The following is a 23,455-nucleotide window of genomic DNA, read 5'->3' as shown; positions in this document are numbered from 1 at the left end:
CCACCGCGGGATTCATCTCGTTACCACACGCACACACACACGCACGCAAACAAACACTCACGCACACGCACAAATATACACGCACACACATACTCACGCACACACGCAAGAACACGCACTGGCCCCAGCTCGCGGTACGAAATGCAACACTGCGTCAGAATTATTACTGTCTGTATAAACTAAATCAAATATGTAATAATTCTAATATTTTAAAATGACTTAATGCTGGACGTCAAAATCTTTACTTTTCTTTAAAAGCCTTTTCAAGTATCGGGGAATACATTGAGGTCTGGTGACGCTTGAGGGAGATCTTCATGGTCATGTCATTAATCCAGTGGATAAAACAGACAGAGCATCAATAAAACACGAATAAAACAATACAGTACAGCGTGCGTGTTTATTTCAGGCTGTCCTCCTGACAGACAGCGCCACCTGGCGGACAACAGGACGAGCTACACTACACCTCCGTCAATGACTTCTAAACACCAGCCGTTCAAAGACACACAGAGCGTTTACGCATCATAAAGGAAAAGGTTTCTTCTAGTTTGAAGGAAACAGTTGTACTCTCTGCTGGCCTAAGCTTGTTTACACTACAAATGATGGGTTTGACATTACTCAGAGCCAATGAGAGCAGGGGGGTGTGGTTTAAGGAAGAAGTGCAGTGACCCCATTGGCTATGGTACTGATGTCCATTCCTAGTGTCACCGATCCACTGGCCAGGATCAGACGCTGCTTGGACAAAGAATCAAATGTACACAGGATGTCCTAATAGGGTGCCTGTGTACAGGATGTCCATAAATAGGCCTTCCTCTATACAGGATGTCCATATGTGGGCATTCCCTGGTTACAGGTTGCTCTTCCATCGGACCGTCGGGGAGGAGTCTTCCACTGGAAAGACAGACAGACAATTGGTCAGGCAGACGGTTAGGAGGAGGTACCCGGGGGGGGATGGGGTTAGGAGGAGGTACCCGGTGGGGGGATGGGGTTAGGAGGAGGTACCCGGTGGGGGGGATGGGGTTAGGAGGAGGTACCCGGTGGGGGGATGGGGTTAGGAGGAGGTACCCGGTGGGGGGGATGGGGTTAGGAGGAGGTACCCGGTGGGGGGATGGGGTTAGGAGGAGGTACCCGGGGGGGGATGGGGTTAGGAGGAGGGACCCGGTGGGGGGATGGGGTTAAGTGGGGGGAAGTACCCAGGTGTATCTTGGCCTCTCTCTCCAGCTTCTTCAGGTGGTGGACAAGGTTCACCTCAGCCGCACCGTGGAGGTGCTGGGGAGTGTCCTGAAACACACAATATCACACACATTACAACACACACAATAAATAACACACACAGACACACACACACATTATAACACCAACACAAACAATAACGCACACACACACACACACACTGTCAAGCCCGGGGGTGAGACAGGTCCCCATCCCCGGGGGTGAGACAGGTCATCCCCCCCGGGGGCGACCTGCCTAACCCAGTGGGGGAGACAGGTCCTCACCTTGTAGATGATCTGGACCAGCTGCGTGGAGGTGAAGCTGGTCCCGGCGGCAGCCTGGAGGGCGGACAGGATGCTCTGCTCGCGCTGCTTCCTGTGGCTGATGTAGTGCTGGATCTTAGGGCCCGCCTCCGTCACCACAGGGCCGTGGCCTTGGGGACACACAGGGCTTTTATTTTGGAGGTTACAGAGAGGCTTCTATTGCGGAGGTCTAGAGAGACTTCTATTGTGGTACTTGTACAGCTCCCAGTAGAACCAGTAGCAGACTGTGCTTGTACTGGGCAGCTCCAAGTATAACCAGTACCAGCTCCCAGTATAACCATACCAGCTCTAAGTATAACCAGTACCTGCTCCCAGTATAACCAGTAAAGGCTCCTAGTATAACCAGTACCAGCTCCCAGCATAACCAGTACCTACTCCCAGAATAACCAGTACCTGCTCCCAGCATAACCAGTACCTACTCCAAGAATAACCAGTACCTACTCCCAGTACAACCAGTACCAGCTCCTAGTACCAGCTCCCAGTATAACCAGTACCAGCTCCCAGTACCTGGGTAGATGAGGGTGGGCTGGAGCCCCATCAGGCGCTCCAGGGACCCCATGTAGTCGTGGAGGTCCTCGAACACTGCGGTGCCCTCCCCAAGGATGCAGTCCCCCGAGAACACGGCTGCCTCCTCCTGCAGCAGCAGAGCCATGTGGTCGTCGGAGTGGCCCGGGGTGAACAGCACCCTGGGTAATCACAGGTCACACCTGGTCAGAGGCCCGGAGTGAACAGCACCCTGGGTAATCACAGGTCACACCTGGTCAGAGGCCCGGGGGGAACAGAACCCTGGGTAATCACAGGTCACACCTGGTCAGAGGCCCGGGGTGAACAGCACCCTGGGTAATCACAGGTCACACCTGAGCTGTGTTCGAAATCGTTTCCTATTCACTCACTCACTATTCCCTATATAGTGTTTATGATATAGTACACTATGTAGGGAACGAACAAATGAGAATTCGGACACTAGGCTGAACATTTCTAAACGTCATTTGCGTCATCGCCGGGTATTTGTGTGACGCAGACCGATGCGCCCACATCATGTAAACAAACCGGGCACCCACGAGGAAAGCTGGAGGTTGTATTGATGTGGAATGTTACATTTCCTTGATCAAGGTTTTTTTAATACATTTTTTGTTACATTTTCTATGTTAGATCCCAAATAAATTGTTGACATTTCTAAACGAAAGCTGGAGACTCCATCATTAAATGTATTCGCTTTCGCGGTTATTCAGCTTCTTCTTCTCCTCCGGAAAAACATGACAGCATTGCATTGTGGTATACGGGAGTAACATGTAGGGAACATCGTATGCACACTCAAATTTTGGGTATTTTAAGTCCACAATAGTGCATGAAATTAACCACTGAGAGTTCGAACACCACTACAAAATGGCGAGCACCCTATATAGTGCACTATATCCATGATAGGGATTTTGAGATTTTGAGCCTCTGGTCGGAGGCACGGGTTGAACAGCACCCTGGTAATCACAGGTCACACTCACCGCTCTACTAGATCTAACTAGTACCTAGCTACATCACTTTGTACAGAGTTAGTTAGTTAGGTAGTGAGTTAGTGGCAACATTAGATATCTTATGTGATAGCAGAAAGAGACATGTTATCTTGTTAGCTAATTAGTTAGTTAGTCAGAAAGATAGTGAGTAGCAGATAGAGGTGTCTGCTAGCTGGTGTTCCCTAACTAGTGTTAGCTAGCCGATGTCCGCTTGCTGGTGTCCGCTAGCAAGTCTTAGCTAGCTGGTGTTAGCTAGCTAGGTGTTGGTTGAAGACTGACGTGAGAGTAGCTCCTTCCGTCCGGATGACGTCTCCGTCAGAGAGGTAGGTATAGCCCTTCCCCCGCTCCTCCTCCTCCTCCCTCCCCTCAGCGCGCCGCAGTTTGCTCACAGGCACGTCGACACCTGAAGGAATAGGAGGAGCCAGGAGGGAGAGGAGGAGCCAAGAGGGAAGGAAAAACACAGGCTTTGGACAGGAATAAAAAAATATCAAAGATATCAAATATGCGTCGCATAATTTAATATTAAATAAATAAATATGTAATCCAGACTTAGAAAGGCTAATCCCCCTGGCGCCTGACCCTTTAATTAACGAGGTGATTATGGACCTGTGATGTCACGGTGGACGTCAGCCACGCCCCCCACGTGGTCGTGGTGCCAGTGGGTGAGCAGCACCTCCTGGATGGAGGCATCGGCCTGCCGCAGCGCTCCCCGCAGACAGCTGATGTACTCCGGCATGCCGCGCTCCCCGGTGTCAATCAGAACCCGCCTGGGGGAGGAGCCCGATGGGGAGGGGCCAAAGGGGGAGGTGCCAGAGGGGAGCCAATGAGCTACTAGAGATGATATCCTTTACTAGAAGGGCTGGGCGATTAATCGAATTTTAATCGCGATTTCGATTTTAGCGTCAAACGATCACAAGATTAACATAATCAAGTTTTTCGATTAAAAAAATAAAATAATACTTTTCTTTTTTCATTTTATGTTTTATAGAAAGGGCAATACAGCTCGATACATATCTTTATATTATTCTAGATTGGAACATTTTCGTTTGGACCATTTTGTGTATTTTTTTAAGGCGAAATTTCAAAGTTCCATTGTTTTTTTTGGGAGAGACATGCTGAATAAATACAACATGTTTTCAAGCTCAAAAATAATCGTGATATCAATATTGACCAAAATAATCGTCATAAAATCATAAATCATCAATCAATCATAAAAATTATGATTTTTCCCATAATCGAGCAGCCCTGTTTACTAGTGTTGAACTAGAAAGGTTTACATGGCTAACCTTTAACCAGTGTTAAACTAAAATGACATGAACAAAAGTAGAGCTGCTGTAGTGCTCCATCTATAGCATGGATAACCTAGTTTAAGTCTTGTACACACCTCCTCTACTAACATGGGCCAACCCCCCCCCCCCCCCCAGTGTGTGTACCCACCGCGGCCCGGTGCCCACCAGGTAGGTGTTGGTCCCTTGGAGGGTCATGGGCCCCGGGTTGCAGCCCAGGACCCGCAGCACCCGGGAGGAGAGCTGCTCGACGCGGGGCAGCACGGCGCTCATGGTCCGGGACGGCGGAGACGAGGGACGGAGAACTTAAAGTTGAAAGGACTTCAGCTTGAGATACGGGAGACACGGCGGGAGTCAAAGTCTAAACACAGCAGCGTTACGTAACGTAACGCTCAGTATATGAATATTCATGAGCTAGGAGTAGTTGGTCGAGTCAAGTTTATCAAAACAAAACACGGAAGCTATGGTTTGATCTGATAAACTAAATTAATACTTTGTGATACAAGTCCGTCGAGGGTTTATGGAAACACGGACACATCTGATTATGCATCATTGTAGACCTTTATGAATGTATTATATTTTTCTGTCAGTTGTTGGTGCGACGGAACGGTGATAACCTTCTCTACCTTTTCGACGCTCGTCTACTCTTTCCGGTTTTATTATCTTTCCGTTTATATTCTCTTTCCAGTTATATTCTTTCCGGTTATATTCTTTTTCCGGTTCTCTTGAGCATCGAGGAGGTGAGGTATCGACGGGATCGAGGAAGTCTTTTAGCAGAGGTGTAGACTTCAGAAGACCTGGAAGTGCGTTTCATGAGTTGTTGATATTGGAACAGCTTCCGGTGGCACGAAGGGGGTTCTTTCAAAATGTTCTTAAAGTGTTCTTAACAGGCAAACCACATGCACGTTTGGGTATTTCTGTTCACTTACAATAAGATATGGAAAATAAAACAACCCAGCGGTGTCCCCTGGATGTGAGCGGAGACATTGGTGTTGAATAAAAACACAATTCACGAAACGATGACCTGCGCTTCGATTGACCTATCAAAATAAAAACCTTCCCCTGAAACGCAAGCCCCTGCCACTTGAGGGCGGTATTGGCAAATGTCATGTGATGTTTAGTCCTCCTACGGAGATCCCGCCGCAGTGGTGGAGATGTTGTCTGCGTTATCGAGTGCGTCAGATAAACACTTAATCATGGATGAATAAAAGCCCCCGCACACTAAGTACCTCCCCTAATGGTTCGCTCCTCAAACTCCTCTTTAGCATTTTATGATACCGCCTACAACCACACACAATAAATGATCGTCTTTCCTTCCACAAGGACGACTGTTTATTCTCACCAAATGCCACATTATCACAGAATTATGCACAAATGCCTTTTTGGCATCGACTACTTAATATAATACAACGCACAATATACTGTGTGCTGGAGAGAGAACTTTTTCATTTGTATTTCAGTCCAGTGTGTGTGTGTGTGTGTGTGTGTGTGTGTGTGTTTGTGTTTATGCATGCGTGTGTGTACGTGTGTGGTGTGTGTTTGTGTGTGTGCTGTGTGTGCTGTGCGTGTGTGTGTCTGCGTTTGTTTATGTTTGTGCATCTGTGCTGTGCTGTGTGTGTGTGTGTGTGTGTGTGTGCGTGCATGTTCAGAGTGGGTCATGTTAGTGCAGCCTTCCTCCTCTGGTCTTCTGGTGGTTCAACGGTCAGAGGAGCCGTAACCCTGACGACAGGGCGGGGCTCCGGCGACGGGGTACCCTCCCCCCTCCAGCCCGACGGACGGCGTCCCCTGGCCCCCCGACAGGTGCCCGGCGCGGCCGTCAGCTGGCGGGACCCTTAGCTGGGGGCCAGACGCTCCCTCACCACGTCTTCACCTGGGATGGAGCGCATCGCACACTGGGGACGACCGGACCTTCCTCCTCTCCTCCTCCTCCCCCGTTCTCTCCTCGCCTCGACCCTCCCCTCCTCTCCTCCCCGCTCCTCCTCCCCCTCCTCTCCTCCCCGCTCCTCCTCCCCCTCCTCTCCTCTCCTCCCCCTCCTCCTCCCCTCCCTCCCCCCCTCTCTCTTTGTAATGACACTACGTAATGTGCTGCGTTTGTCTCATAATCTTCAATTCTAATCAGTCTCCCCCTCACCCTCCCCCTCCTCACCTCCTAATTCAATATAAATGTAAATCACTCACAGAGAGAGCAGGGGAGGGGGAAGGGGGAGAGGGGGTGATGAAGAGAGGTGCAGACAGTAAATGACAATCAGTTCTCCTGCGAGCTGAGAAGTTTGGAGAACCGAAATTGCAAAAGGTTCAATAAAATGTGACTGAGTCCGGGACTAAAGGGTCTGGAGCTGAACTCAGGAGCTATCAACCAAACGGGTTATCAACGGCGTCATGGAGCAGGGAGGAGGGGCAAGGGTCAGAACCCAGAACCTCCCAGCTGGGAGACACCATCACAGGATCCCAGAGAGAGAGAGAGAAGGACAGAGAGAAAGAGAGAGAGGGACAGAGAGAGACAGAGAGAGAGAGGGACAGAGAGAGACAGACAGACAGACAGAGAGAGAGAGACACACAGACACAGATAGAGAGACAGAGACACAGAGAGAGAGCTAAGTAGAGCGTTGGAGCAGGACACCACCAGCCTTCGTTCAAAGGGAGTGTGTGTGCGTGCGTGTGTGCGTGCGTGCGTGTGTGTGTGTGCGTGCGCCTATAAATATGGTTCACAGATAAGCAGTATTTTGGAAGCGTGACGCTTTAATCCTCTCAATACGATGAATCTTTCATCACTGCTCTCTCAGCGGGGTTAGCATAGCGGTTAGCACAGCAGTGTAAGCATTGCTGTGTTAGCATAGTGGTTAGCACATAGGGTTAGCACAGAAGGGTTAGCATAGTCATGCAGGAATAGTGGTTCTAGCTAGATAGCCCCGAGCTGATTAAACAGGCAGTGGGATAAGACAGACGGATAGACAGAAATAGTAAATTAGACAGAAACACAGACAGACAGACAGATCGGCATAAAGACAGACTTATTTAGCACAGGTCATTTGGATGCAACACAACCAAATTCAAACCAGAGAAAAGGGGGGAAAGAGAGAGAGAGCGAGAGAGACAGAGAGAGAGAGAGACATAGAGAGCCACAGAGAGAGAGAGGGACAGAGAGAGAGAGAGAGTCAGAGACAGAGACAGAGAGAGAGAGACACACAGAGAGAGAGAGTCGAAGGCAGAGAGAGAAAGAGAGACAGAGACAGAGAGAGAGAGACAGAGAGAGCAACAGAGAGAGAGAGGGAGAGAGTCAGAGTCAGAGACAGAGAGAGAGAGAGAGACAGAGAGAGACAGAGAGAGAGTCGAAGGCAGAGAGAAAGAGACTGAGAGAGAGAGAGAGAGAGAGAGAGAGAGAGAGAGAGAGACCACCAGATCTACATCAGTACCACTCCATCACCGCTGCATCACAGCTGCTGTTGCCTTGGTGCTGGTTGCCAGGTCTCCCTCTTATTGTCCTCGGAGGATAGGACAACAGGTTGTCATGGTAATCCTCGACAACGGGGAGTTTACGTCACTCATCTACGCTCGGAACTCCCGGAACCCCCCTCCCTCAGCCCGGGAATCTCTATCACTCACTCTCTCTCATCCCCCCTCCGGCAGGACAGGACTAATTACCTGTAAATGATGATCATTAAGAACCTACAACCTTTTGCCTTTTAGAAGTCTATTTATATATTTACACCAAGCAGATAGCGGCCTGGGGCTCCGTAGCATGCTAATTTATAGCTTAGCATGCTACATGCTACGCCCACAGGCCCACTACAGGCCGCTTCACGCAATAAACCACGCGCCGCATTAGCAACGATAGCATTACTAGTCCTCAGCCACCAGACGCACCAATGACAGTTAGCAGCTAGCGTCTCTCACAGCAGCTGTTGTTTCATGCTAAGCTACGCTAGTTAGCTGCTCAAACATATGTCTGAGCCAACACTGCGTTCAGAAAACACTCTCAGCCTGATGTCAGAGTGTACACTGTGCATTCAACCAGTGCTGAATAACACACGGTGTGTGTGTGTGTGTGTGTGTGTGTGTGTTAAAGGCCACAGACCTCTTGGCAAACCAGCTGTGAGAACACACATCCGTTTTCCCTCACGAACCTGCCCCCTCGCTCCTCATTGGCTGGTCAGAAGCAGACACGCTGCTCAGCCATTGGCGCAGAGCAGTGGGGGGTGGCTGGTTACTGTTGCTAGGATCCTGTTGCTAGGGCCACGTCTGAGGCCAGAGGCTTGGAACACGCCGTGCATTATGGATGGATGCTGCTGCACACTCACTGAGGAACAAACTCACCCTCTCCTCTCCTCACCCTGTCACTCCCTCCCTCGGCTGGAAAATCATCACATCCCTTTTTCACAATCTCTCTCTTTCTGTCTCTGTCTCTCTCTCTTTCCCTTTTGGCTTTCTGTCTTTTCTTTCTCAACAGAGAAAGAAAGACATGAACACATGAAGCCTAGGTAGGTAGGTCTTCATGTATGTATATATTTACACATACATATGTATACATACATATATATATTTAGTTTACGACTAGAGATATATGAGATAAGGAGGAGGAGGAGGTCTGGACCTCAGAGTCAGAGAGAGACCTCAGGGAGACCTGCGCTGGGCTCGAGGGTTGTGGCAGCACCAACACGCCCCGCTCCTCCTCCAGGGAGACGAGGAGCTCACTGGAGAGCCACGAGATGTTCTTCAACACTGCCGCAGGAGACCCCCTGCTGAGGAGTCAGCAGCCATCACCCCAACCTCCTCTCCATTCGGCTGCTTCTCCTGCCCTCAACCCCCTCCCCCCTCACGCTCCTCGACATCCCCCCCACCACACTCCTGTCTGGCTCCGTCTCATCATTTGTAATTATGCTAAACAGCTAGCTCCTCTCCCGCGAGCGGGAAACCAATTTTTTTATGCAAATGGTTAAAGTCCAGCGGGAGGCGGGCCTAACGATGAGTGACAGCGGGCCGTATTGGGGTCACCGCGCCGGTGAGAATCAGCCACTAAACGGCAGAAGCGGTGCCGCGGCACGCCGGGCGTCTGCAGCGCGCAGAGCGGATCGGTTAGCCGCAACGTCGGGCAGTGCGGTCGCAGCTATTAGGCGATCCTATTGGACGTCGGCTGCGGTGACACGTGGATCACGGCCGACACGAATCAGAGATGATCCCTTTTCTGACGTGACGTCCTTGGCCTCACCTCCACGGGCGTGACGGACTTCCGGTTAGACATAACAATGCACCCTACCAATGATGACATCATAACAACGCACCCCACCAGTGATGACATCATAACAATGCACCCTGCCAATGATGACATCGGCTGCATTTCAGATCGCCTGCATTTGAGCGCATGCATGCGCGAGACTTGAGAACATCTGCCGGAACTAGACAGAAATACGTCTAGTTCCCATCACGTCAAGTCAGACACAGGTGCACTTCTCTTGGTTTGAACAAGCATAGTTTGGGAGAGGGCACACGTCTTTGAAAGTTGATTTTGTGGGAAATTCCAGGTGATAATTCCAACCAACCAGGGCAACGTTTTGATATGTTGAGAGCAGTGTCTTATGTCACCTTTTATTTGAGATCATATGCACAGAAAAGCAGTTACCTTGGAACTCTCGCGTGTTTTTAAAGCCATGTGACATGTCGCATAGGGAAGTTATCACCAGCATTTCTGACGTTTTTATCCCAGAATGCATTATGTTATGCGAGGCCCGGTGTCACAAATATTGGCCTGTTAAACCCTTTGAGAATGTAATGGTGATTAATGCCGTCTTCAAAACGCTCAGAGTTACCGGGAGCTTCCGAGCTTAAACTCTGAAGAAAGTGCTTTGAACACTCTTTTGGGTCAGAGTTTTCGCTCAGAGTTTTGTGCGGAAGTTAAACTCCTCGAGTCCTCTGAGATCACGTCACAACAATGGCTGCCCATTTCATTGATAGACTAAAGTGAACTTGCATCGAGCACTAAGAGGCAAACTTAACACCCATTCTAACATTTGCATTATGATACATTATAGCTTACAATTATAAACATCACCTGATAAATTCTCGTTCATGTTCAACCATCCAAGCAGTTCTAATAACTGATTCATCTGATTCAGCAAAGAAGTGCAAAGAGGTCCCTGTGGGCATCCATGCTTGTTATGAAGTCTAGTCTCTCGCATGATCAGTTTTTCCGGTTTTATCTCATAGCCTACGAACTTCTGAGGGGAGTTTCCTGAACACTCTTATATCAGAAGAAGGGAAGGTTTACGTAGAGACACATAAGAGCTTCCGAACTTCCCAGTCGTTTTGAAGGCGGCATAATTAAAATTTTATTGCATTGAAATGAGTTGATGAAATCATTGCAACCCACCCTACCACACTGATGACATCATAAAAATGCACCCTACCAGTCATGACGTCATAACGCACCCTACTAGTGATGACATAACAACGCACCCTATCAAAGTGATGACATCATAACAGGACATCATCAAAGTGTCTGCAAACACAGACAAGTGCTGTAGGAGGCTTTACATTTAAATTAAATTCTAATTGACTCTAAGCTGCTGGTCTTCAGTAGGGACCGGATGGAGCATTTAGCTTTGTGACTGAAAGATGGATGTGTTGAACTGGTGGAGATGGAATACGTCCTTCAAAATATGTAGCATCTCAGTGGATCTCTGCCGTAAACTACAGACTGGAGTTTCATTCATGTGTTCATGTCATTCATTAACTGACATGACTTCAATGGTGTATTTCCACCGGAGGATGCGGGTCAGTTTGGTGCGGCTTGGTGGAGTAGTGAAGGTGCAGTTCGGGGTAGCTCAGTTACGGCTCACGTTTTCACCACCGACAGTACCCTTATGGTGGGGGGGGGAGGGCCGCAGCAGCTACGTTAGCATTGTGACCTCACAGCAACTCAACACATTGTAGCCTGCTAATAATTCCAAGGAAAAAGAAGAATGTGCACAATGAACAAAGATCAACCATGTAGGACGTCTAAGAAGGACGGCAAACTTTTGTGCAACATTTTCTTCAATAAACAAAACTTTCGACGTTGTCCAGAAATACCTTGCGGATAATGTGTTTGTTTGGTATTATCCCCGTCTCACGAAAGTGTGGCATGTGTAGCTCGAACATGCCGGTGTGGGTACCGGATTGACTCGGCTGCCAGATCGACTCGGGGTCCTAGATGAGCAATAATGACTCACTTCCTGTAAACGCTGTCTTTTAAATGCGCATGTGCGTTTCATTCATTCCCATGTTACTCCCAAGTATTAACGATCTCCTTTTGTTTTCTAATCTATGAATAATAATCGAATGTAGAAATTATTGTTGCCTATACTCAGTGTTGTGCCTGAACGCGTTCATTGAACGATAGTTCATGAACTTGTTCATATTTTGGGCGAACGTGAACTGAACGTAATGTATTACTGCCTGATGAACGTTACTGTGAACTCGTTCATTCTGGTGTCTGTGAACGGCACGCTCACTCGGTTTAACATTAAACTGTAATCAGAAAACGTGGTTATATGCTATAGACCCTATAGTATCTGTGGTATAAAGGCTGAGACGAATTTCGAATTATAAATATGCACAATCCATAACGTTAGCTCTCTGGCTCATAGCTCAGCGGACTAGAATACCTCATAGAATCATTGCTTGTTGGCCGGAAATGGAAAAGGGGGGCTGTTCACGTTTGGTTTTAGTCTTTTCGCTTGGTTCTCCATCTCACAGTAGAGCTAGAACCGAGCGAAACGACTACAATCAAACGTGAACACCCCCCCTTTCCGTTTCCGGCCAACGAGCAATGAGTCTTCCAACAGAAATCAATGGGATTTACAAAATGCACTAAATGTGCAATAAAACACGATAGAAACTGTATTTCGCAACGATATTTGATTCAACCACTCTTATTTCATCCTAGACAAACCACAAAGGGGGCTCAATGTTCAAAATACCAGCAAAAACAAATAGCCCACAGCAACATATTGAAAAAAAGAACTATGAACTAGTTCATTTTTTGGAACTGTGAACTTAGTTTAAAATTTTGAATTATAAACGTTTAACTGAACTAGTTTCTTTTAAAATTTGTGAACTGAGCTTTGAACTAGTTCACGTAGAAAGTGAACTTTCCCAACACTGCCTATACTTGGGTTATACATAAAAGAAGAATCGGTTAACTCCATTCACTGAACGGGGCGATCCACCTTATTTCCAGCGCTCCCAACACAGAGTCAAAACAGCGACCCACACGCAGACACTTCCATTCTCCTCCTTCAGAATAAGAGTCCCTAACAGGAACTGGGTTACATATGCATTCATCAGTGCTTTTAGACGAAACGGATTGAAGTGTCGATACGTCATCTGTAGGCACAGGACCCCGAGTCGATCTGGCAGCCGAGTCAATCCGGTACCCACACCGGCACCCTTTCAGGCGTCTCAGTACCCTAATGGCGCTTTTCCACCGGAGGGTGTGGTTCGGTTCGGTTCACTTCAATCCGGTAGGGAGGGGGCGGTATAGCCCAGCTCAGTTCCGAGGTCGCGTTTCCACCGCCGACAGTACCCTTATGGTTGGCCAGATGTCGATCGCCGCGGAAGCTACCTAAACATCGTGACATCATAGCAGCGCGACAGAGTGTAGCCTGCTCAATAAAAACAATGGAAAAGAGGAACGCGACACATTAAACCAAGAGCTACCATGGTAGTCGTCCAGCGTCCAGCATCCTTGTTCGCCCAAGCTAAAGTTTTGTGAATGTAAATTGTCCAGAATAATACCTTGTGGGTACTATTTATTTATTTATTTTTATCCCCATGTCGCCCGGAAGTGACGATTCTGTCGACCAATCAACGGAGGGCGCATGTAGCTCGAACTTGTCGTTGTTACACCGAATTTTGCAACCCACCGAAAAGTGTGACCCCAGGGGGCGCTGTTGCACACTTTCTGCAACATGCACGTTTGCATTATAACAAAAACATAAATAAAACAAGATCTCCCCTCACCGGTGGGTCTTTCTTTTCTTGATACTAACATTAATTCTAAACAGCGTTTTACACAGTAGCCTATAATAGGAAATGCTCAAAGGTAAATCATCGTAATTTAACACTGACTAGCTTTTTTATGGGTAAAGAAGCAACGGTGAAGGACCGAACTAAACGCCCTATCATTGTATTGGTCTGTACAATGCTAATCAAATCAAAACAAATGTATTTATTAAGCACCTTTAATAAAAAGGTAATTGGTTGGGGGGAGAGCATATGTTTTATTTATGTTTTTGTCATGCCTGTCTACGCTTTAAACTCGTTCATATTGCAAAAAATATGCAACAGCGCCCCCTGGGGTCACACTTTTCGGTGGGTCGCAGAATTCGGTGTAGCACCGGCACCCTTTCAGGCGTCTCAGTACCCCAATGGAGGAGTACTGGAGACGAGTGCGAAACGAGTACGGCTCAGTCCAGTTCACGCCCAATTGTAGCGGTTGAAACGCGATCCGTGACGCACCTTAGCGAACTGAACCGACCTGCACCCTCTGGTGGAAAAGCGCCATTAATAATAACATTAATAGATCGTTTTTTTACAGCGCTTTTCTTGGTACTCAAAGACGCTTTACAAAAAGGAATACATACAGACAGTACAGACACTCAAACAAAAGGCAAATAAACAACACTACAACAATAGACAACACATTAAGAGAGAGAGAGAGAGAGGGTGGAAGATGGCGGAGGATGACTTGTCAGATGTTGTAGGTGGTCCTGAAGAGATGGGATTTAAACTGACTTTTCATCGAAAGGAGTGGATCAAAGTTTCGGATGGCCAGAGGGAGGGAGTTCCAGAGGGTAGGGGCGGCGATAGCGAAGGCTCTTGCCGCCTTCAAAGTGGTCGGAGTTTCGGACCTTAAGCTCGGAGGAAAGTGCTTTGAGCACTGTTTTGGGTCCGAGCTGTTGCTCGGAGATTCGTGCGGAAGTAGTGCCGCCTTCAGATCGGAGGTTCGGAAGATCCTACGTCTTTACGTAAAACTTCCATAAAACTTCTTCCGAAATAAGAGCGTTCAGGAAATGCCCCTCAGAATTGCGTAGGCTACGACATAAAACCGGAAAAACAGATCTCTTTACCTAATCAGATGAATCAGTTATTAGTACTGCTTGCAGTTCTAATAAAATGGTTGACCATGAGCGAGAATTTATCAGGTGATGTTTATAATTGTAATCTATAATGAATCGTAATGCAAATGTTAGAATGGGGGTTAAGTTTGCCTCTTAGTGCTCGCTGCAAGTTCACTTTAGTCTATCAATGAAATGGTCAGCCATTGTTGTGACGTGAACTCGGGAGGACTCGGGTAGCTTTACTTCCTCACAAAACTCAGAGCGAAAACTGCTGAACGCACTTTCCTCCGAGCTTAAGGTCCGAACCTCCCGACCGTTATGAAGGCTGCCCATTTCATTGCTAGACTTAAGTGAACTTGTAGCAAGCACTAAGTGGCAAACTTAACACCCATTCTAACATTTCCATTACGATACATTACAGATTACAATTATAAACATAACTCATGGTCAACCATCACAAGCAACTGATTCATCTGATTAAGCAAAGAAGCGCAAAGAGGTCCCTGCGGGCATCCATAATTCTAGTTGTTATGAAGTCTAGCCTTCTTTCTGCTGTTAAACTAAGAAACTGTATCAAGCCAATCTTTCCTTAGATTAAAGAGTTTAAAAGCCTGTTTGTATGATGACACTCTTCTCAAGAGTTCAGATTTCTCCAGGATCTGCTGTGATCTGCTGGCACAACCTGCCCATCAGAGGAGAGGTTCTGCTGTTCAGAACCCCACAGAGGGCTCCACCGCCGGGTTATCCGTCACCAAGCGTGGGAATGAAAGGAACACACACCAGTTGGGAGCATCAGGCTTTATTCACAACAACACATCTCCCCATTGGGGTCTAACTGCAGCTGGTACTGGGGGACACACAACAGAAGACCTTCAGGGCTGAGGACCTGATGGAGGCCACTGTGGGGGTCCTTGGTTACTAGTGAGAAGGGGTTCGGGTCGGGACCATGATGCGACGGACCAGGGAATCGAACGAGGAAACGGCACCAAACCGGTGAACTCAAAGTGTGCTCAGACCATCTGGTCCACGGAGGAGGTGAGGTTTCAGAAGAGGCCTCAGACCTCAGTCAGTTATAATGTGGATTCATTTAGGATCTCTGCTGGTCTGCAGCAGTTGTGTGTTTCGTGGTTTGCCGTTAATGTTGTACAGACAAAGTCACGATAATCAAACTTTTGATTTGTAAAACCTGTGGGGTGGAGGACTGTCTGATAGAGGAGGCAGTTTAGCAACATTATATATATATTTATCTGTTTTATCTGTGAGACATAGCCCACCATAAAAATAAATGTTGGTTTGTGTGTTGGTGCTGGTGGTGAGATGGAGACCGAAACACTGAAGGGAACACAACGTCTACAACTAGAGACCAACACGTCTGAACGGACTGAGTTGAGCTCTAAAGTTGATATCTGTGGTGCATTAAGACTGAGGAAGTTCTCGTGAATTCACAAGACATTTTAAAACATTACACCTGAAACTAATTCAGTACTTGCGTTTAATCTGTCACCAGCGATTTACGAATATGTATTATTATTGTTTATTCTCTTACGCTACTGTTGTATTTTAAAACACCTTGAAGATTTGTACGAGAAAGGAAAAATACTTTTCTAAAACAATTAGTTGTGATCAAATTCCACATGGCACCAAAATAGAGACACAAAGATGACGGCAATATATTCAAAACACGACCACTCAAAGAGAAACACTCAATCTGAAGGAGGGGAGAGGTTGGGGGAGGAGGGGAGGGAGGGGGACATAAGAAAGAGGAGCGAGGGAGAGAAGGAGGTCTCTTGGGAGGAGGAGGGAGGAGGTGCTGGACTCCTCACTGTGGCAGAGCTTTCAGAATGACGTTCACCTCCTCGGCGACAGCTGTCAACACAAACTCAAACTGCTCCTGCAGGAGGAACCAGGGAGGGAGGGAGTTAAAGGGAGGAGAGAGAGGGGAGAGAGAGGAGAGTCATTTATGAAGAGAAATTATGCAGTGTAATGCAACATAATGGAACAAAACAGCGTAAATGAACCTCAAGTAACAGACCGTAGCACGCTGTAGCGTAGCATAATGAAGCTAGGCCTTTCAGTACATCATAATGTGCTGGTGCACCTAAGATGGAGGGCATAGCTAAAATGGCCGTACAAAGAGCTAGCATTAGCATTAGCACGGAGAAAGGAGTAGCCCAGATAATACTGATCCTTGTTCTCCTCAGATAATCCCTGTTGAACGAGAGGCTGTAGTGAACCATAGAGGCTGTAGTGAACCATGCAGGCTGTAGTGAACCATGGAGGCTGTAGTGAACCATGCAGGCTGTAGTGAACCATGGAGGCTGTAGTGAACCATAGAGGCTGTAGTGAACCATGGAGGCTGTAGTGAACCATAGAGGCTGTAGTGAACCACAGAGGCTGTAGTGAACCACGGAGGCTGTAGTGAACCATAGAGGCTGTAGTGAACCATGGAGGCTGTAGTGAACCATAGAGGCTGTAGTGAACCATGGAGGCTGTAGTGAACCACAGAGGCTGTAGTGAACCATGGAGGCTGTAGTGAACCATGGAGGCTGTAGTGAACCATAGAGGCTGTAGTGAACCATGGAGGCTGTAGTGAACCATGCAGGCTGTAGTGAACCATGGAGGCTGTAGTGAACCATAGAGGCTGTAGTGAACCATGGAGGCTGTAGTGAACCACAGAGGCTGTAGTGAACCATGGAGGCTGTAGTGAACCATGGAGGCTGTAGTGAACCATGGAGGCTGTAGTGAACCACAGAGGCTGTAGTGAACCATGGAGGCTGTAGTGAACCATGGAGGCTGTAGTGAACCATGGAGGCTGTAGTGAACCATAGAGGCTGTAGTGAACCATAGAGGCTGTAGTGAACCATAGAGGCTGTAGTGAACCATAGAGGCTGTAGTGAACCATGGAGGCTATGATGAGGGGATGAGGTGATGAAGTGAGGAGGTGAAGAAGTGATAAGTGGTGATGAAGTGATGAAGTGAGGAGGTGATGAAGTGATGAGGTGATGAGATGATGAAGTGATGAGGTGATGGGGTGATGAGGTGATGAGGTGATGAAGTGAAGTGATGAAGTGATGAGGTGATGGGGTGATGAGGTGATGAAGTGAGGAGGTGAAGAAGTGATGAAGTGATGAAGTGATGAAGTGAGGAGGTAATGAAGTAAGGAGGTGATGAGGTGATGAAGTGATGAAGTGATGAGGTGATGAGGTGATGAGGTGATGAAGTGATGAGGGGGCATCAGGTTACCTTGGTCTGGACCATCCCAGGTCTCTGGTCTCTCAGGTGCTCCAGGGTAGCTGCGATGTCGATCTCTTTGGCTCCTATCACACACACACACAACCACAAAACAAAAAATATTTAATTAGGTTTTTCGTCTTTGTGTGTTTTTGCACAATGACACACAATCTGTCACCAACTAGGAGGGCTTCAATTATTTAACACGCTCACACAAACAGAAAAAGACACACACACATACACACACGCACACCAAGGAATGTGTGTCTTTGTACGGGACTGAAAAGAGAAAGTAAATCAGTACATAATCTGGCCTCATTTTTAGAAAGGAGAGAGAGGGAGGTAGAGAGACATAGAAGAGAGAGAGAGAGGGAGGTAGAGAGACATAGAAGAGAGAGAGGGAGGTAGAGACATAGAAGCGAGAGAGAGAGAGAGAGAGAGAGAGGTAGAGAGACATAGAGGAGGGAGCGACATAACAGAGGTAGACATGAATGAGAGAGAGGGAGACATTTAAAAGTCCTCGCCCACTCCACACCTTCTAGATGCTTCTTAAGCCCCAGACTTTGTGTGTGTATGTGTGTGTTCCCAGGAGGGACATAAAGAACGCAGGGACCCCCCTCCTTCAGTGGCCCCTTTGATCTGTAGCTAGGAGGGGCCCCTGAACGACGCACACACACACATACCCTTTCTTCTATTTAAGTAGCCTCTCTGTCTCTCTGTCTCTCTGTCTCTCTCTCTCTCTCTCTCTCTCTCTCTCTCTCTCTCTCTCTCTCTCTCTCTCTCTCTCTCTCTCTCTCTCTCTCTCTCTCTCTCTCTCTCTCTCTCTCTCTCCCTCCCTGCGGTGATAAGGCGGAGGGAGGCGACACCCACCTTTAGCCATCTTGTTGAGGACCATGTCGATCAGGATGTAGGTCCCGGTACGGCCGGCACCGTCACTGTACACACACACACACACACACACACACACACACACAGGTAGACACATACACACACACACACACACAGGTAGACACACAAACACACACACACACACACACACACACACAGGTAGACAGAAAGAAAGATAAAATGTCTTTATTTGATATATCAATTTGTCTGTAATAATATCATTATACTGTAATAATAAATCAAGAATATTAATGACCAACAACTTAATGAAAGCTTTAATTGATTTAAACTGTGAACCGAGAGACACGCTGGATAGTGTGTGCATTAGTGTATGACGATGTCGTCATGCAGCTAGCTCTGTGCGCGCTAGTTGGGAGCCCAAGCAGTTGGACGGCCGGGGGGGCAAATGAAGAGCGGTTAGCTCCACAGCTAATGCTAGTGTTAGCAGTCGCCTGCTTGCCTTGTAGAGCGGTTAGCTCCACAGCTAATGCTAGTGTTAGCAGTCACCTGCTTGCCTTGTAAAGCGGTTATCTCCACAGCTAATGCTATTGTTAGCAGTCACCTGATTGCCTTGAAGAGCGGTGAGCTCCACAGCTAATGCTAGTGTTAGCAGTCGCCTGCTTGCCTTGAAGAGCGGTGAGCTCCACAGCTAATGCTATTGTTAGCAGTCGCCTGATTGCCTTGAAGAGCGGTGAGCTCCACAGCTAATGCTAGTGTTAGCAGTCGCCTGCTTGCCTTGAAGAGCGGTGAGCTCCACAGCTAATGCTAGTGTTAGCAGTCGCCTGCTTGCCTTGTAGAGCGGTTAGCTCCACAGCTAGTGCTAGTGTTAGCAGTCACCTGCTTGCCTTGTAAAGCGGTTATCTCCACAGCTAATGCTATTGTTAGCAGTCGCCTGCTTGCCTTGAAGAGCGGTGAGCTCCACAGCTAATGCTAGTGTTAGCAGTCGCCTGCTTGCCTTGAAGAGCGGTGAGCTCCACAGCTAATGCTAGTGTTAGCGCTGCTTTGAGGGGATAAGCAACTTCAAAGGAGTGTAATTTTGGAACAGAACATTCTGTGACGTTCTTCAAGAGGGAATTAAAACGACACGTTCAGATGCAGAAATATGCATATTATATATATAATGAATAATATATATATATATATATATATATATATATATATATATATATATATATATATATATATATATATATATATATAGAGAGAGAGAGAGAGAGAGAGAGAGAGAGAGAGAGAGAGAGAGAGAGAGAGAGAGAGAGAGAGAGAGAGAGAGAGAGAGAGAGAGAGAGAGAGAGAGAGAGACACATCTGTGATGACACATGTGATGTGAAAGGATGAACGATGAATTCTAAATGTGTGTGTGTCTGTGTGTAGGACTGTGTGTTTAAATGTGTGTGAGTGTAGGTCTGCGTGTTCAGATGTTTGTACGGATTGGTGTTGTTCTGACCTGCAGTGGACGATGATGGGACAGGAGCGACCCTTGTAGCATCTGTTGACCTTCCTGAAACAACACACAACACCGTCTGGGGTTAACGTCACAGGTATACACACACGAAATCACGCACACACACAAGCACACGAACGCACTCGCACACACACACGCACTGACAGACACACAAGCACGCACACACACATGCAGGAACTCACGCACACACACACAAACGTGTACACACACAAAGACACACACGCACATCCACACACATGCGCAGGGTCAGAATGTGCTTCCAGAATGCAGTCTTTTCACCAGTCTGAATGACCAACCACAAACAATCAGGCGTTTTGTGAAATTCCCCTGCCTTTCATTGTTGACCTCCAAGCACCCCACCCCACTCTCCATCCCCCCCCCCTCCCAGGAAAAGGAGCAGGAGAGTGTGTTGTATGAGAGACGGCTGAACAGTTAGCAGCACGCAGCGCGTAGAGGCGTAGCTCTCAGCAGAAAACCTAGCAGACCAAAACATACCGCTACAAAGAGCAGATCCACCAATCAGGGAGCCGTTACCATGGAAACAGTCCCGTCCAGGCGTACGAGGCGTGGGAGTGGGGGAGGGGGGATGGGGGTGCATTCAAAGGAGGAGCGCCACAGGTTTTAAGCTTTTCAACTTAAAAAGAATAGGAGCGAGCGAGCATCAGAGAGATGGGGATAGAGGGAGCGAGAGAGAGTCAAGGGAGGAGAAGGAGGTGGAGGGGGGAGGTCAGTCAAGCAAACTGTGATCAAGCGAGGAGAGGGGAGTCATCACAGGTCACTGGACCGGGTTAGAGGGAGGAGGAGTGAGGAGGGGTCTGTTAGCCCCTGGGTTGCAGAGTCACAGTCTCCAATGATCACTTTTGTGACTATGCAACTGGGCTCATAATACTAGCTGCAACATCACAAAAATGACACCGGCGACCGCTGGAGAGAGCTGGAACACACAACCAGGAGGAGCAGGAGGAGAGGGGAGGAGGAGGAGAAGGGAGGGGAGGGGAGAGGAGAGGAGGTGGAGGAGATGGAGGAAGAGGAAGAGGAGGAGGAGGAGGAGGTGAGGAGGGGAGAGAGGATGACAGAGGTGAGAGAGATGAGAAGGAGGACGAAGAGGAGATAAACTAGGGGAGGGAATATAACAGGACTTATATATATATTATATATAACAGGGGTCCGGGAACCGGAGCGGTCGGGGTAACTGCGGCGCACCGTTAGCGTTAGCTTCAGCAGCAGCGGCGCGTTAGCATGTCACATGGAGGTGAGCGGTCAGTGCGGCTACGAGGGTCATAGTGCGTTCGTACCGGCTGAACTGAAACAGAGGGAGTACTGATAGCGTTAGCGCTGGGCTAGTGTGAGCGTTAGCGCGGTTCTATCGTTAGTACTGTGCTAGCGTTAGCGTGGGGCTAGCTCTAGCACAGTGCTTGCGTTAGCGTTAGTGTGGTGCAAGCGTTAGTGCGGTGCTAGTGTTGGTGTGGTGCTAGCGTTGGTGTGGTGCTAGCATAAGTGTGGTGCTAGCTTTAGTGGGGTGCTAGCGTTGGTGTGATGCTATCAATAACGTGGTGCTATCGTTAGCGTTAGCATTAGCTCATTTGCGGCGTACCTGCGCAGGTCGAGCAGTGAGCGGCTGGAGGCGGGCGCGGCGCGGCCGGGCCAGGTGAGGAAGTGGAACTGGGTGACGGTTCGAGTCTCATTGGTCTGCATGTTCTTCAGGTAGAAGCTCCGCACCAGGAAATCATCGCACCAGATGTGCTCCGATACCAGGTTCACCTAGGGGTCGCACACACACACACACACACACACACACACACGTACACACATACGCAGACAGAGACAACCAGACAGATAAGTTAGTACAACTACAGACTTACATACAACAACTTATAACGCACTGATAACGCAACACATCACCAAAATGTTTATATAGACAGAAAGAGAGGCAGACAGACAGGCAAAGAGAAAGACAGACATACAGATGGGCAGACAGACAGACAGGCAGACAGACGGAGTGGTGGGCAGACAGACAGGTACCTCGTAGATGTGGTAGAGGTTGGAACCCTCATCAGGCCAGTAGTGGTAGCACTGCTTCACTCCTCCCTCCACCAGGGGGGTCAGCATCACGATGACCACACAGCCATTCTCCCACACCATCTGCAACCAGAGCTTTATTTAAACACCATCTGCAACCAGAGCTTTATTTAAACACCATCTACAACGAAAACTTTATTCAAACATCAATTTAGCAATACTAGCGCTGTGTCTGAATATCAATCTTGTTTAGCAAAATATATTTAGATTAAGCCTTTTTTAACGTGTGTGTGTGTGTGTGTGCGTGCGTGCGTGTCTGACCTGCCAGAAGTCCGCTACAGTTGAGGGGAGCGGACCCTGCGTGGCGATGTAGGCAGGACTTCTGGGATCATGATCCATCTAGGAGACAAGGAGGGAGGAGACAAGGAGAGAGGAGAGGAGAGGAGATGAGATGAGGAGGAGAGGAAAGAGGCCAGAGAAAATATGAGAGGAGAGGAGAGAGGGGAGGAGAGGAGGAGAGAGAAAAGAGGAGGGAGGAGAGAAAGAGAAAAGAGGAGAGCAGAGGAGAAGAGAGGAGAGGACATGAGAGAGGAGAGGACAAACATGAGCTGAATACATAATGCTGGAAGTCGACTCTCCTATTGTCATGCAGATTGTTCTGGAAACGTAATAATTGGTTTGGCCAATTTAGCTCCTAGCAATCTCAGGAAGGGCAGATAGTGTCTCCTCAGCAGGAGCTCTGAGGGCCGCTCCTCCACGAGGTCTCAGGACTGGTGGAGCCTTGGATGAACCCTGGGTCTCCTCCCTCGGCCTCCAGCCTGCTGGGGGGGAGGGGCCAGCCTGCTGGGGCGGAGGGGCCACCCTGCTGAGGGGGAGGGGCCAGCCTGCTGGGGGGGAGGGGCCAGCCTGCTGAGGGGGAGGGGCAAGCTTGCTGGGGGGAGGGGCCAGCCTGCTGGGGGGAGGGGTGTGGAACGGGCTTGCTGAGGGGATGGGTCAGCCTGCTGAGTGGGAGGGGCGTAGGATGTGGGAGGGGCCTGCAGTAGACCAGCCTGCTGAGGGGGAGGGGCCAGCTTGCTGTGGGTAGGGGCTTAGGGTGTGGGATGGGTCAGCCTGCTGGGGGGGAGGGGCGTAGGATGTGGGAGGGGCCTGCAGTAGACCAGCCTGCTGAGGGGGAGGGGCCAGCCTGCTGAGGGGGAGGGGCGTGGGAGGGGCTTGCTGAGGGGAGGGGATAGCCTGCTGTGGGGGAGGACTTACGATAGGGCTGGCGTTGATGTAGTCAGAGTTCCCCTGACTGTTCTCCACCTTCAGGCTGATCCTGGAGTGATCGTCTGGAAAACAAAATGGAAGACATCCTCGTCAACGGGCGTGTAAAACATGGTGTCAGTTAGAGAGAGAAAGAGAGAGAGAGCGAGAGAGAGTCCAGTCCAAG

General features: G+C 48.6%; 2 protein-coding genes across 2 annotated transcripts in view; both read right to left on the bottom strand.

Moving 5' to 3' along the window:
* Positions 1-383: 383 nt before the first annotated feature.
* lactb2 (lactamase, beta 2) lies at positions 384-5,097 on the bottom strand. Its single transcript, XM_079750468.1, has 8 exons — positions 4,953-5,097; positions 4,478-4,653; positions 3,647-3,807; positions 3,320-3,443; positions 2,040-2,218; positions 1,494-1,642; positions 1,191-1,278; positions 384-888 (listed from the first exon to the last, which is right to left on the bottom strand). Exons 2-8 carry the CDS (start codon positions 4,597-4,599, stop codon positions 845-847), a joined length of 867 nt encoding a protein of 288 aa, XP_079606594.1. The 5' UTR covers positions 4,600-4,653; positions 4,953-5,097; the 3' UTR covers positions 384-844.
* A 10,161-nt stretch (positions 5,098-15,258) lies between these two features.
* LOC307085794 (receptor-type tyrosine-protein phosphatase N2-like) overlaps positions 15,259-23,455 on the bottom strand; it is a 60,175-nt gene continuing 51,978 nt past the window's right edge. The window contains exons 15-22 of the mRNA XM_079750660.1: positions 23,281-23,354; positions 22,348-22,425; positions 22,030-22,149; positions 21,602-21,768; positions 19,990-20,043; positions 18,525-18,589; positions 17,667-17,740; positions 15,259-16,314 (exon numbers count right to left, since the gene is read on the bottom strand). Of these exons, the coding sequence (XP_079606786.1) occupies positions 16,243-16,314; positions 17,667-17,740; positions 18,525-18,589; positions 19,990-20,043; positions 21,602-21,768; positions 22,030-22,149; positions 22,348-22,425; positions 23,281-23,354 (704 nt within the window). The 3' untranslated portion in view covers positions 15,259-16,242. The remainder of the gene's footprint in view (positions 16,315-17,666; positions 17,741-18,524; positions 18,590-19,989; positions 20,044-21,601; positions 21,769-22,029; positions 22,150-22,347; positions 22,426-23,280; positions 23,355-23,455) is intronic.

The sequence above is a fragment of the Pollachius pollachius genome (genome assembly GCF_949987615.1).
Source record: "Pollachius pollachius genome assembly, chromosome: 14".
Taxonomy (NCBI): Eukaryota; Metazoa; Chordata; class Actinopteri; order Gadiformes; family Gadidae; genus Pollachius; species Pollachius pollachius.
Note: the sequence above shows the minus strand (reverse complement) of the source record. Positions and strands in the feature narration are given on the sequence as shown.